The sequence below is a fragment of the Chinchilla lanigera genome, unplaced genomic scaffold, assembly GCF_000276665.1.
Source record: "Chinchilla lanigera isolate Chin_1 unplaced genomic scaffold, ChiLan1.0 scaffold00017, whole genome shotgun sequence".
Lineage (NCBI taxonomy): Eukaryota > Metazoa > Chordata > Mammalia > Rodentia > Chinchillidae > Chinchilla > Chinchilla lanigera.
This window is the reverse complement of record NW_004955418.1, coordinates 30,342,469-30,357,862: the sequence shown is the minus strand read 5'-3', so window position 1 is coordinate 30,357,862 and position 15,394 is coordinate 30,342,469. Positions and strand designations below refer to the sequence as shown.

The following is a 15,394-nucleotide window of genomic DNA, read 5'->3' as shown; positions in this document are numbered from 1 at the left end:
TGGCATTAAAAAGTGAATTAGAGAAACCATCACATTAGGAGAAAATAGGCAAAATGAGAAATATATTCTGTGAGGTCACCATGTATAAACAAATCAAACACCAGGAGACCTCATAGCATGGCTCTGGTACACATGTGTGTACCCAAAGGACATAAACTATGTGAAGTAACTCATATTTCCCTCTCCTGCTCGTGTTCAATATGTGAGTATTGCTTGAACTGAAGATAATACAGACAGTGAATAACAAATCTCCACTTACATCCTCTTGCTTATATCAAAAAGGACAGCGGAAGTCATAGAGCTCACGTTTTCCTTCTGTACCCAATAATGAGAATACTAACAAACTCCAAAGATATGGGACTTTAGATTGTCTTTCTGATAGAAAAAGCTTTATCATGAAATATGGTTCAATAATAGTTGGACACAAATGCCCAGTGAGTTGAGAAGACATCTGTGTTTAGTGAGGACACATTCATCTTGTAGTAAGGGAAACTTGAGGCTAGAAGATTGAGTGAGGTCTTATAGAGACTACTTGATTCTGTGGGGTTTTTTGTAATTTTGTGGGTTTTCTATTTTAAAAATAAAAGGAGGTAAACATTAACAGACAGACAATCTTTTACAAAATAGCGAAAGAACAGTACAGACAATACAGAGTTACAAACAAAGTGGTAGGAAATTAACAATGTTTGTGAATACACACTTCTCAGATAAGGAAATACAAATGGCAAACAAAAACCTGAGAAAATGTTCAATATCATTAGTCATTCAAGAAATGCAAATTAAAGCAACATTGAGATTCCACCTTACCCCAATAAGAATGGCTAGCACTAAGAAATCAACCAATAACAAATGCTGGCGAGGCTGTGGAGAAATAGGAACTCTCCTCCACTGCTGTTTGGAATGCAGACTGGTGAAACCACTGTGGAAATCAGTTTGGAGATTCCTCAGAAAACTAGGACCAGAGGTCCCATTCAACCTAGCTATTCCCCTTCTGGATATTTTCCCAGAAGATCTAAAAGCATCATATCACAGCAATATATGTGCACCTATGTTCATAGCAGCACAGTTTGTAATTGCTAAATTGTGGAAACAACCCAAATGTCCATCCCCTGAGGACTGGATAAGAAAATTGTGGTACTTTTATATAATGGAATATTACTCAGCTATAAAGAAAGATAAACTTGAGGACTTTATAGATAAATGGTCACAACTAGAGACCATGCTCATAAGTGAAATGTATTTTTGTGTTTTTATTTCTTACCAATTATAAAAATTCTGTAGGTAACGTGCTGTTTCATACTTGTGTGCATTATGTAATGATCACATCACAGTAATTAGCACATGGCTCACATGAACAGTTTTTCGTGTGTTTGTTGTGAGAATATTCAGAATCTCTCCTTCTAGTTATTTGAAATATGCTAAGTAATCAGAAAAGGTTTCTTTAAAGGGAAGCAAGACAACCCTAAGAATCTGAAAGGTCCTTCCTAAATCTCTGAGTGTCAAAACTAAAACCAAAACCAAGACTAACCAACCCCACATATTACTCATGTTAATCACTTTATATTTAAAAAATTAAAAAGTAAATATTTGGCATGTAGCTCATGGTAGATCCCTACTTAGCATGTGTGAGACCCCAGATTTAATCCTTAGCTGGAAAGGGAAGGAAAAGGAAGGAGAAAGAAGGGGGAAGAGGAAGGGAGGGGAGAGGACAATTATAAATGATGGAAAGAAAAGGAGAGAAGAAGGAAGGGGGAAGAAAAGACATTTTTAAGGAAATGCAAAACAGTATTTAAGATACAGTGGTTACACAGTTCTTTCACAACTGAATTTTTCTGAAAATTAATATCACTGTCTCTAGACTGATCATTGCTTTTTCTCTTGTGTGTATGTTCTCACCTTGAAAGACAGCAAGGAGGCTCTAGGATGGTCAATGTCACTTTGGTGACAGGGTTCCTTCTCCTGGAGTTTTCTGAGGACCCTGCGTGGCAGACGTGCTGGGGCCTTCTCTTCCTGCTGCTCTCCCTGGTGGCTCTGATGAGCAACCTTCTCATTGTCACTGTTCTTACCCTGGACCCGCAGCTCCGAGCACCCATGTACTTCTTCCTGGAGAACTTGTCCTTGCTGGACGTCTCTCTGGTGTCCATCCCAATCCCAAAGTTCATCGTCAACAGCCTGATTCACAACAATTCCATTTCCCTTCCAGGCTGCGCCTTCCAGCTCCTTTTAATGACTTCCTTCTCAGCCGGTGAGATATTTATCCTCACCACCATGTCCTATGACCGCTATGTGGCCATCTGCTGTCCCCTACACTATGAGGCCATCCTGAATGGTGACGCCTGTGTGCTGATGGCAGGGGTTTCCCGGGCCATGGGGATGCTCTTTGGAGCTGTGTACACCGCTGGTACATTTTCTGGGCCCTTCTGTGGCTCCACTGTGATCCCGGAGTTTTTCTGCAATGTCCCCTCCTTACTCAAGATTTCCTGCTCTGACACCCTCCTGGCAGTCTACCCCAGCATGGGCATCGGGGTGTGTCTGAGCCTGTCGTGTTTTATCTGCATCATGTTCTCTTACGTTCGCATTCTCTCCACCGTGCTGAGGATTCCATCCCTGAAAAGTCAGTCGAAAGCTTTTGCTACGTGCCTCCCCCGCCTCGTGGTCTTCACTGTTGTCATGCCAACTGCGTTCACTGTTTACCTGAGGCCGCCTTCAGATGCACCCTCAGTGACTGACAGGCTGCTTTCTGTGATCTACACTGTGCTGCCTCCAATCCTGAATCCTGTCGTCTACACCCTGAGGAACAGCGACATGAAGCGAGGTGTGAGGAAGCTGCTGCCGGCCCTGCCTGCCACTTGACACCCCTCTCCTAACATGCCCTGGTACCTGTGCCTGACACGGTGCCACAAGAGTGGCACGGGGTCTTCTCGCCTCTAACTTTGGGTTGCCCTGGGGGACTCAGATCCATCTTTGGCTCTAGGAAGTCAACACCCAAGAGCCGCCTGAGATCTGAAGCAGCGTCCCACAATGCCAGTGTAAGCCGTGGAGTAACCTGGTGCTCTTCTATAACAGAGCATCTCTTGCTTGCTTAGCTTTCTGAAAAGATTGGCTGTTGCTCATGAGCAGATTTCATTTTGAGTCACCTAGTAACTCATTTCTGAATTTCATTTGTTGAAAACAAAAATATTGAGACAGCATAGTGTGCACTGTATGTGGATAGCATGTGAGTCACCAACTTGAAACATGTGCACAGCTTCCTCAAGAATCAGACTGTCAGGTGCTGAGGCAGAACATCCACCTGCAAAGCCACCTGTCACACCTTGGCAGAAGGGACATCTGAGCCTCATGCTCCCAGAGGAACACTGGTCAGCCAGCTGGATGGTGTCCCACAGGGCACAGGGCACTAGAAAAACCTTGTCCAGCAGGGCACAGGGCACTTCCAAAGCAGCAGACTCAGATGCATCTTTGTGCCTCCACATCTGTGATCCAGAAATTACACAACTTCTGAATTAAACTTGTTAGGTCAGCGCTGTTCATCTGAGTCCAGAAAACACCGTGGAATCTGTTAAAATTGTAGAAGTCACTGGGCAAGGACAGACTTTTTGGCTTACTCACTAGTGTCACAATGCAGAAGACTTGTCCTAACCTGTGTATTCCGTATAGAGATCCTAGATTTTATCAGAATAACCTCTGAGCTTTGCAATTAATTACCTAGGGAAATAAAATGAAGTTTTCTTTTTTTTTTTTTTTTTGCAGTACAGGGGATTGAACTCACCACCTTGCGCTTGCCAGGCAGATGCTTATGCCACTGAGCTATATCCCTAGCCCTAAAATGAAGTTTTCTAATAGTATTCCATCATGTGATACTCTTTTTCAGTCATATTGACAACATTTTACTGTTCTTTGGACTAATTAAATAGCCAGCTATTTTTACTCAAAAGCAGACATAACTATGTCCTTAAGTAGTCTCTGATAACTATTCTTATTATATTAAAATCATTCTAAAATAATAAAATAAACATTTAATGATGTCTCTTACACGTAAACTTATCTTTAAATTTTCTTGAATAGCCTGTGGGAAATCATATAATTATTTGTTCTATCCCATTAAACAAAGGAATATGTTAAACATTACATTTCTTTGATGTGAACATGTACCTTCTGAGGAGTCTATTGAAAATCTATTTAATGAGAAAGATGGTTACAAGGAAAAAGCCCCTTAGCCTGCCCTCAACTACATTTATATTGGTAAAAATTTATAGATTTAAATACTTAAGAGTGTGTATATTTCACTGGAAAACTCTGCAGGGGTCTCAGTGCCCCTCTTTCCTATATTTTTATCACAAAGAAAGACATGAACTGAAAAACCTCTCTTCACAAGATTTAGAGCACCAAATATAGAAAAAAAAAAAACAGAAAAGCCACAATTTTTCATCGTTTATTTTTTTCTTTGATTCAGGCAAGAATCAAGTGTGGAAGTTGAAACCACTCGAAGAAGAGTTGTGTCCAGGGTGAAATTATTTTCTTTTTGTCTTATGAAGGACTTAAACCATTATTTTCCCCTAGTTTAAGTTAAAAAGTGAGGTGAACCATGTTTTTTCTCTCCTCTAGTCAAGCTCAGCGCAGTTTCTTGACCACTCCTGTGATTGTCCGCTGATCGACCAGCTAATCTTCTGTTACTGGTGGTTTACAAGCTTGACCAGCAGATTGTTCCATGGCCACCTTGACTATAGATCGTTCCATCACCACCAGATGTCAAGAAGCCTGACAACCTTGATTTTATCCAAACTTATGAATCTCCCACTTCCTACCTTGTTCCCCAGCTCTTTCCTCTGGGTAATTTGGGCTCATGCCTGCTGAGGAAAAGTGAACCTGAATACGTTCTTACTGTTTTCCTGCTGCCTTCTCTACTAACTTTTCTCTACTTCAGGCAGGGTAATTCCCATCTATTCCTCATGCAGCACATGAGTCCGAGTCTGAGGCCAGAGTTGTGACCGTTTTGGTCCCATCCCAGTGCCCTGACTCCGGGGAGGGGTGTTTCTCCATGTGCTCGCCGCACATTTGGAGGAGACAGAGGAGACATTTGACCAGGTTGTAATGAGAGACGCAGCCGGTGTCAGGATCAGCTGTGATCACCTTTTCCACTGTGCCTAGCTATTGACATCCTTTGGGGACAGGGATGTTACTTGGGGTTAAATCACACTTTAAAATATCCCTTCTTTGTTTTCTTGAGAAACCACTTTGAAGATATCAACAAGTAATATAACAACCATTGTTAGTTTCCTATGACTTTGTCTGTAACTGTTTTGTTTGTATTGTTCTTATGCTATTTTGTAAATGGATGTGTTTGTTAATATGTTTTCCTTCTTTTATTTCTTAAAATAAAAAAATTAGAATTAAAAAAAGTCCCTTCCTTCATGTTGACTCAGAACCTCATCATGGAGAGCTTGTTATTTTTTGTAAATTTCTGCTGAGAAACTCTGCCTTTGTAGACCTGCCATTTTAAAGTATATGTATTTTAAAATAAAATTAATTATAGTAACATATGTGTATTTGTAATAAAGTGTTTTGTCTTGACAGTAAGCCACACCATGGACCAAAATGTGCACTAAAGATGTTCAATTTTCACCCATCGGGATCCTTTCTCCCAATTTGAATCATAGGGCTAAAGGTCACAGTGAGGAAAGTTTGTTGCTGACCAAACACTAGAAGCAGAGTGAGGCATCACCTCCGGTCTCCACCTCCACAGCCTGCAGATGCCACAGGGGAAAGTGCAGCAGAGTGCAGGGGCGGGCAGCCTGGTCAGGAGAGGAGCAGGAGGTGATTTGCAAGAATTCAGGTGCCTCCTCCTTTTGCTCCTTTTGTTGTCTGTTCCTGGTCCTGTCATCCTCACTGTGACTGTCAGCTGTCCTACTGGTTGCGGGGCAGGTGGTGCACAGAGAAAGGAAGGCCAATGAGATGGCAATGCACCCCGAGGTGGTGCCACATCATCCTAGCAGCTCCAGCCTAGCTGCTCTGTTCTGACTGTGCAACTCCTGGGGAATGAGCAGGCAGTTGGCCAAGTTCCTTATTTTCAAGAGGTGAAAAGAAAATGTAAGAATGGCTAGTATTAAGAAAGCAACCAACAACAAATGCTGGTGAAACTGTGGAGAAATAGGAACCCTCTCCACTGCTGGTGGGAATGCAGACTGGTAAAGCCACTGTGGAAATCAGTTTGGAGATTCCTCCGCAAACTAGGTCTAGCGGTCCCATTCAACCCAGCTATTCCCCTTCTGGGTATTTTCCCAGAAGATCTAAAAACATCATAACACAGCGATATATGTGCACCTATGTTCACAGCAGCACAATTTGTAATTGCTAAAATGTGGAAGCAACCCAAATGTCCTTCCACCGAGAATTGGAAAAGAAAATTGTGGTACTTTTATATAATGGAATATTACTCAGCTATAAAGAAAGATAAACTCAAGGCCTTTATAGGTAAATGGTCACAACTAGAGACCATACTCATAAGTGAAATAAATCAGATGTGCATGTGCAAGCACCACATTGTCTCACTAGTGTAAAACCTGAAAGAATTAATTTAAACTAGGAGGTATGATAGACATTGTGAAATGATAGGAAAACACTCAAGAGTAAAGGGCAACTGGGATGTGGGAAAAGAGAAGGGAAAGAAGAAATTTTGTATGTATGTAAGTATATACAGGATAGTTAACATAATTGACCTATTGTCTTCTATTTCTTTGCTGAAAGAAACTGTTAATGAGTCCTTGATTGATCAGTATTGCATGTCTCTATCTGTATTCACGAGAAACTACTTTGAAGATATCGATATGTAATACAATAAGCATTGTTAATTTCCTACCACTTTGTTTGTAACTCTGTATTGTCTGTACTGTTCTTTTGCTATTTTGTAAAAGGTTGTCTGTCTGTTAATGTTTTCCTCCTTTTATTTTTAAAATAAAAAAGTAAATAAACAAAATACAATTTCAAAGTTTATGTTAAAAAAAAAAAAAGAAAGAAAATGTGGGTAAACTCTACACTCTGCAGAGCCCCGTGCACAGGAAAAGACTGGTCATCGGTGTGGGTGATGAGTTAACATCGCTGTTCTTCCCTGTCACTGAACAGCGACCCTGTGAGGCTGAAGCATGGGACCCCATGTTCCACTTCCATTTCTAGTCTCATAGTTCCCCTGCTGTGTCTGTGGGAAACGTGTTCCTTTGGATGGTGGATGGCAGTGTGGTTTTCTAAATTTTATCTTAGTAGTCCATCTTTGCAGCACATGATGATCACATTCCTCTTGGAGAGGGAGTGCATGTACACATCGCCTCTTCATCCCTGTGTTTAATCTCTTTCCTTCTCCTCCCTTCACTCTCATTTGCAAAAGAGCTCTCTCCCTACTTCCTATCATCTTTTATTTTGCTCTTTATTTATATTTCAGATTTCTCATGTAAGAGAAACTATGCAATACTTCAGCTTGTGTGTCTGATTTATTTCACTTAACATTATGGTCTCAAGGTGCACCCATTTTCTGACAAACAGCTCAAATTTATCCTTTTTGGCAAAGTGGCACTCCCTTATGTATAAAAACTTGCCACATTTTCCTTATCCATTCATCTGTAGATGGGCATATCTACAGATTTAGCTAAATCCAAGATTTAGCTGTTATGAATTTTATAAACATAGGTGTGCAGATATTCAATTTTGACACAATTGGGTCCTTATTCCCACTTTAAATCCAGGGGTAAAGGTCAAGAACTGAAGGTGGATGGACACTGTAATATGATGCCTTTGACTCTTTCAGAAAGAGAGCTCCTAAGGGGATAGCTGGGGCTAGTAGGACTGCTAGCGTTAGTTTTTTGAGGACTCTCCACACTGAATAAAATCAATAGTAAAACTCCCTGTCTTAGGTGCCTTCTGCAGTGTTGTAGCAGGTGGAAAACTACATCTTTGGGCACTGCTGAAGGAAAAGGCAGTCCAAGCCACATTGAATCAAGCATCCAGATTTCATGAAAACAGAGAACACAATACACTGAACATTAATTCCATGAGAAAAACCACTGGGAAAACATGGAGTGTGGGACACTCCACAGGAGGACTCAGAGTTTTCGAAGCGATGTTAAAGTTGTTTGGACAAAATGACCCTGTGAGTCCCAGACCGGGAGAGACAAAAGATGTGTTACACACTCGCACAAGCATTGCACTTTACAAAGTTCCTCAGGATAAGTCTCAAACACCTTTCTCAGGAAAATAAATTTTTAATTATTTAAAATATAAAAGAAATGGGTATAATTGGAGTACTGACTTGATCCATAGATGAGACGACTCGGCAAAGTGCAGGTTCTCCTGACGTAATCATTCAAACTTATCTCAGAGTCTAATAAACCCATGTCTTAAGCATGTAATAAATTATGTGTGTAAAAAATTAGCTAGGGGTTGAAGATAGTGTGAGAATGCATGCCTAGTGTGGGTCAGGTCATGGAAGGACCCATCAGCACTGCAGGAAGTCCATCACTGAATGAACGAAGGCATATTTTACCTGGTAAGAATGGATTATTGGAAATCCTAATTTAAAATGGAATTTATCTTTTTATTTAAAATTCACATGAACAAATGAGGAAAATCCAAGCAATCCTTAGAAAAGGAAAAGCAGGAGGCATAAAAAAGGCTTTACAGGTGTCAAGACTCCAATGACATCATGACCACGAAGAGGGTGACGGTTCAGTGGCAGACAAGGAACAGTCAGAGGGGAGCGGGGTGAGGCAGACGCTGCAGAGGTGACATTGTATATGGGGGAAAGAGGCCTGGGATGAAGGCTAACCTCATCAATAAAAATTGATGAACATTAATCAGATTACTTAAACACCCCGTGTGTTCATCAGAACTCCAAAACCTTTCACACATACAAGGTGTAACTATGACAAGGAACTGCTTAAACAAACTGAAAAAGCAAAACCCTAGGAGGAAATTATTGGTAACTGTAACTGCATAAAAGTTTCATTTATTTTAATTCAACAAAAGCACCATGAAAAAAGAAGTGTCTCAGAAAATAATGCAAAAACAAAAATAGTTGGTTCCCAGGCCATGTATACACATATATCATAATAAAATCATTTAAATAAACATGGAATAGAGAAGGAAACACACGAATATGCAACTTACAGAAAACATGCAAATGATGAACACTGAAATGTGGTTAAATTCAGAAATGATCAAGAAATAACACATTCGAGTCTAACTTAGATACTTTTCAGTTATTAAAACTTTCAAATTAATAGTATCAACCATAGACAGAATCACAGGAAAATGAGAATGACTCAGACTATAGATCTCAAGAACTTTGGCACACAGCAGCAACTTCCATAGAAGTTCAAGAAGAGACACAGAGAGCAGAAACAAAGACCAAGAAAGACAGAGACAGTAACAGAGACAGAAACCATACCTGGAGGAAAATTACACACCCACTGAAAATATACGAATCCTAAATTGTGGCTGAGTCACGAGGTGCACGACTCCATATAATAGTCATATCCATAAAATCCATTCATTCTTAAAAGTCATATATGTGCATTCTCTGGAGCAATCAATAACAACTAAACGATGTTAACACTTCAGGAAACATCTATTTTCTATGCCTGACAACAATAATTCTAATGAATGCAAAATAATAAATAAAATGCTATCCATTGTTCCATGCTGCAGGGCTTCTGCAGCCAAACTGCCCTCCAGAATGTCTACGGAAGTTATGCCACACCAGGAGCTATTCTTTTTGTATCACATCAAGAGAGTTCTACAATATTGTTTTAAGCTTTTCATTGTTAAATATTCAATTTTATTCCAGTAATAGAACATCTCAAAACTGTGACACTGGAAAAATACTGTGACGTATGTTATTTTTTTTGAGCTTTTGGTCAGTGTCTGAGCATGATACTTTAATGGTTCATCTCCTATTGTCAAAACTTTTTCTTTTCACTGTTCACAGCAGTGCTTGGATTGAACCGAGGGCCTCACGTTGTGATAACCACACACTGTACCACTGAGTCACGCCACCATCCCCCTTCTTTGGATCTTAAGATTTTCTTACATTTATTTATTGCAACCTTTTAACCAGTATTGTTCACTCAAGTAAAAAAAAAAAAACTTTCCCATTTTTATAATATTTATAAATGATGAATAAACATGAAAACAAAGAAATATACTTTTCATGCTCTAGTAACTTAAGAATTTAGTTGTATAAGTCAAGGGACAGAAAACATTCTGAAACTGCACATTTAGATAAAATTAGCAAAAGGGCATGTCTTTTTAGCTAGTCCTAAGTGCCCAAGAGAGAGAATTAACTTTTCCCAGAGGATTCACTGATGCGAAGCCGCCACTTAACAGTGCAGTGTTTTCAGGGTGAAGCTCACAACGAGGAAGGGGAGAAGACACAAGGTGCTAGAGAGAGGATGAATATAACCAGGCAGGACGGGACCAGCTGAAAAAACAAACAGGAAGCTCAGGGAACATGAGAAGATCCAAAGGCTGCAGAAGACCGAGTCTACCCGAGCATAACGAGTGCAAAGTGGGAAACCCCCGCCATGAGTAATGAGGTAACCAAGCTGGGAACATAGAGAAAGAAAATTCAGGCAGAATAACAAGAGGAGAAAGACGAGGTCAAAGACAGAGGGCGGCCTTTGCTGCAGAAAGAACTCAGTAAATGGAAAGAGTGGCCACTGCACCCCCAGTTAGAGCATCGTGACCACCAACCAGCACGTCTTGTGGGTCCACCATAGCGCTGACCGCCACCACAAATCTCCCATGAATCAGGAACAATGTAGATACAGTTACTTTTTTAAAAGTGCTGCTATTTCTATGAAACAAATGTTATGTACTTAAGATTCAAGTTTAATTTAGGTAGTATATTCACTCAGTAAATTGTTTTTTTATAAAATAGATTTTTTTATAAAATAGATTAGTTAATTTAAAAATCAAATGGTAACTTATTTAAAACTAGTAAGCCAGAGTATTCCTTTCTCTGATTTCCTTAGGTTCTTGCTAAGTCCTCTTCGAGGTCTCTTAGACTCACGTGCATATTAGGATGTGAACTGCTGAATGTAGCGGGATGGGCAACTTTTTAGAAACAAGGGCCCAAACCGCAACCCAAACCCACGTATTTATCACAAAGTGCCAACGGGGCAGTTCAGCCGGAATACAGAGGTTCTAGTTTAGGAAAACAGCATGGTGACTTGGCTTGTGTGCCGATAGGTGACGTGGATTCTCCACGATGGGTACAGAGTAACACATACAGGCTTTAAAATAACAGCCATGATCATCATACGTTTCACACAACTACTTGTTCATAAAGTCTGGGAAACCAGCAGCTTGACTGAAAACAAAATGTAAAGATGCCATTTATTTGAAGGTGTCCAAATATTCTATTCTCTAGTTTTTAGTCATCAGAGTTGTGTTTTAAATTTTGAAAATGGAAAGTGGTGAATATAATTATCTCACTCATGTTACTCATAAAAGTTAGGATAGAATCTCTCTGACCAGTGCTTCCTATTTGAACATAAATTAAAATATCATCTTTTTGAACCTGAGGAAACATGAGAAGATACAAACACCCGAGACGACCGAGTCTGTCCAAGGATAATGAATACAAAGAGCAGAACCCTCACCATGAGTAATGAGGTCACAAAGTGGGGAAAAGAGAGAAAGGAAATAACATCAGCCAAAGGATAGTACCCAGTCACCCAAAGAGTGCTATAAACGAAGGTGTAAAGTGAGTCAGGCCCTCAGGACTGACATCACAGCTCCACTTTGGACGATTTCTTTAGCTTCTTGGTTCAGGTTCCTCATCTGTAAGACTAGGAGGGTCCTTGTAAAACCAGGCCGATAGCTAGTGCCAGGCTACTCACGGGCAAATCAGCAGTTGCACAGCAGCTCCTGTAGAGGACCAGAGTAACATCCTCTCCCACAGCGTATGGCTGCCGCCCAGCATCACAGAACAGGTTAACTAGAGAAGAGCACAGCACATTCATTTAATGTAAAGGTTAAGGCACAGGAACCTTCAGAAATGAAGACCAGAACACCGGAGCACTGTGCATTTCCAAGAACATCTGCGCAGAAGTGTCGCTGGGGCAGCAGGGAAAGATCTAATGGTAATAAGTCACAAGACATGGCAAGGCCTGATACTGGCATTCTTCTTCGTGCCTCTGTGTGACACTTCTCCCTGGATATTGAGCAAAATCTGTCACCTGAGCTCCCCAGGGAAGGTCTGAGAGTGACTTTTCTGCTTCTGCAGCTTTCTCTTGATCTCAGATTAGAATCCTCAGCATACCAAGGTCATGCATTGAGGGGTCCTGTTTTCTGAGCCTTGATGAGACCGTTACTGTCATTGTGAGGTTGTATTTACAAAATTTCTTTGGCTGCAGCTTGAAAACCCTGGACAGTCCCAAAGGCGTTCAATTTTTTTTTTAATTTTAAAGAAAATTTAAAAAGCAATAACAAAAATAACAACCACGCAGACAAAAACAAAACCAGGAAAACAATACAAATGATATAGGGTTTCAAAACCAAATGACAGGAATTAACAGTGGTTGTTATATTCCATATTGTTATCTTCAACAAAGTTGCTAAGATTACCAGATGTGAGAATGCAAGATTGATCAGATCATTAAAGAGAATAAAAAATAATAAGTAAAACCTTAGAAACAATACAGAGCTTCACTAAACAGGATGGTAGGAATTCACCAATGGTTGTTATATAGCATATTGTTGTGTTCTAATTAGTTGTTCAATTTTGACTCCATAGTTGAAAATGAAATGTGTGATTAGACCTACAGACCAGTATCTCCTCTTGAGTAATATTGATGTCCTAACATCCTAACTTTAGGAATTTGGAAGAGGCTGAGGATTTAGCTCAGTGGCACATCCCCTGCCTGGCAAGCACAAGGTCATGAGTTCGATTTCTGGTACCAGACAAAAACCAAAACCAAAAAAAAAGAACTTTGAGAAAGCCACTACTGGGCAATTTTTGCTAAAGAGCATTTTCTCTTTGTATTTCTTATTGTCCTATATCACCTGCAGTATCTAAGGCAATTTATTTTTTCATTAGAATAATTAATACTCTACGTACCTTTACTATTATAGGGAAAGAAAAAGTCTTTGTCTTCTCCTCATCACAGGTCCACTGCTGGAAATCTGCCAATTTCCAAACAAAGATGAATTTGCTTGTTTTCCTTCAAGAGCCAGGCAGGGACTGGAGGTAAAAGTCATGAACTGAGCCTACAGGAAACGCTGAGCCTCCTGTGGGTTGAGACATCACCCAGGACTGCACCACTGCCACCGGTGGAGAGGAGGGAGACAGAGGGGCTGGACTGGACTCCATATCAGACGTATAATGTTAATATCGTGTGATGTGCTAGATCACTGAAATATTTTGCATGTTAGATTGCTGAACTATTAATTGGCTGTAATAATATGTCACAGCGATTTATTAAAATAACTGGTATTACCTATGCCTGGCTCCTTGCACAAAGCGGACACTCGACAACTACCAGGCATTTATGGACACATCCCCTCATCCTCCTGGGCCTCTGTGACCACTCCAAGGCCTCGGTGTAAGCCACTGTGCCCTGGTTGCAGACCACCCCAATGCACCAGGGCAATGAGAGTCTGCCCCGGGACTTCCTCCTGCTGGGCTTCCCCGGGTCCCAGGCCCTACAGCTCTCTCTCTTTGTGCTGTTCCTGCTGATGTACCTCCTCACAGTGGGTGGAAATGCAGCCATCCTGCTGCTGGTGAGCAGCTCCCCGAAGCTCCACACTCCCATGTACTTCTTCCTGAGCAACCTCTCCTTCCTAGAGATCTGGTACACCACAGCTGCGGTCCCCAAAGCCCTGGCAGTCCTGCTGGGGAGGAGCCGGGCAATATCATTTGAGGGCTGTCTCTTGCAGATGTACCTGGTTTTCTCCTTGGGCTGCACGGAGTATTTCCTGCTGGCAGCCATGGCCTATGACCGCTACCTCGCCATCTGCTACCCTCTGCACTACAGGGCCATCATGAGCAGCCTGCTGTCTGTGCAGCTGGCTCTGGGCTCCTGGGTCTCTGGTTTCCTGGCCATTGCAGTGCCCACAGCCCTCATCAGCAGCCTGTCCTTCTGCGGCCCTCATGCCATCAACCACTTCTTCTGTGACATCGCACCCTGGATCGCCCTAGCCTGCAGCAGCACCCAGGCCGTGGAGCTTGTGGCCTTTGTGATTGCTTTTGTGGTCATCCTGAGCTCGTGCCTCATCACCCTGGTGTCCTACGTCTACATCATCAGCACCATCCTCAGGATCCCGTCTGCCAGCGGCCGCAGCAGAGCCTTCTCCACCTGCTCCTCCCACCTCACCGTGGTGCTCATCTGGTACGGATCCACCATCTTCCTCCACGTCCGCACCTCCATCACAGATGCCCTGGATCTGACCAAAGCGGTCCACGTCCTCAACACAGTGGTGACCCCGGTCCTGAACCCTTTCATCTACACACTCCGTAACAAGGAAGTGAGAGAGAGCCTGCTGAGGAAGTGGAGGGGGAAATAGAGCTCCCCAACACCGTGGAGTCTAGAAATGCTCCATTACCTGCCCGGATGCTGACAGGAAGACTGCCGAGGAGCAGAGCAAACCTTTGCTTCAGGGAGATGGGAAAAATGGGGAAAAACTCCTTGAAAACCAAAATCAAACCAACAAAACCTGGGCACACTGGCTCCATATTCTTACATAAAAAATGTTCAATATAAGCAAAGTAGACTTTTTAAGGAAAAAAATGGACATTGGTTTAGATGTGACTCTGACTTTCTTTTATGAAATTAGGAGCAAATAGTGAAAAATATGCTTTACTAAAACTCTCCATTTTTGTCACTTTTTAAGATTTTTTTAATCACCTAAGTGGATATTTTTAGAGCTACATTTGGAATATGAGAAAATGGGAGCAGTTGGGTAAAAGCATAACTGAGTCCTGCCATGCAGCTGTCCTCATAGGAGAGCTGTGGGCATGACTCCAGAGGAAGCAGAGCTGGCGGTTACTCTGGGCCGCACTTGCTTTGCAGGGAGAGGGAACCAGGGGATCCAAAGTGCAGATGAAGACACTCCGGGTTGTAGTGAGCTTGGGGAGCCTGTGGCTTATGTGCCCCAGCAGGATGGATGCTGGGCGCTGAGCCCCAGCGACCACTTAGACCTTGCTTGTGTGCGTGCTGGAACCTGCCCTGGTTCAGACGTGAAATGTGAAAGCATAAGATAAGCCGGTTACCTGTGTGAAGGAAGGAAAGCCATTTCACTGAGAGTGACACATACTCATTTTCAAAATGTCTGTTGTAAGTTTACATCTACAAGAATCATGGGCGGTATCCCTATAACAAAAGGATGGTTTAGCAAGAAAAAAGAA

The 15,394-nt window shown here is 41.8% G+C and overlaps 2 protein-coding genes across 2 annotated transcripts; both read left to right on the top strand.

The window, feature by feature from the left end:
* The first annotated feature begins 1,923 nt into the window (after nucleotides 1-1,923).
* Nucleotides 1,924-2,853, top strand: LOC102013296 (olfactory receptor 14A2-like). Its single transcript, XM_005382373.1, has one exon. It carries the CDS (start codon nucleotides 1,924-1,926, stop codon nucleotides 2,851-2,853), a length of 930 nt encoding a protein of 309 aa, XP_005382430.1.
* Nucleotides 2,854-13,626: 10,773 nt separating this feature from the next.
* Nucleotides 13,627-14,553, top strand: LOC102021446 (olfactory receptor 6F1). Its single transcript, XM_005382336.1, has one exon. It carries the CDS (start codon nucleotides 13,627-13,629, stop codon nucleotides 14,551-14,553), a length of 927 nt encoding a protein of 308 aa, XP_005382393.1.
* The last annotated feature ends 841 nt before the right edge of the window (nucleotides 14,554-15,394 follow it).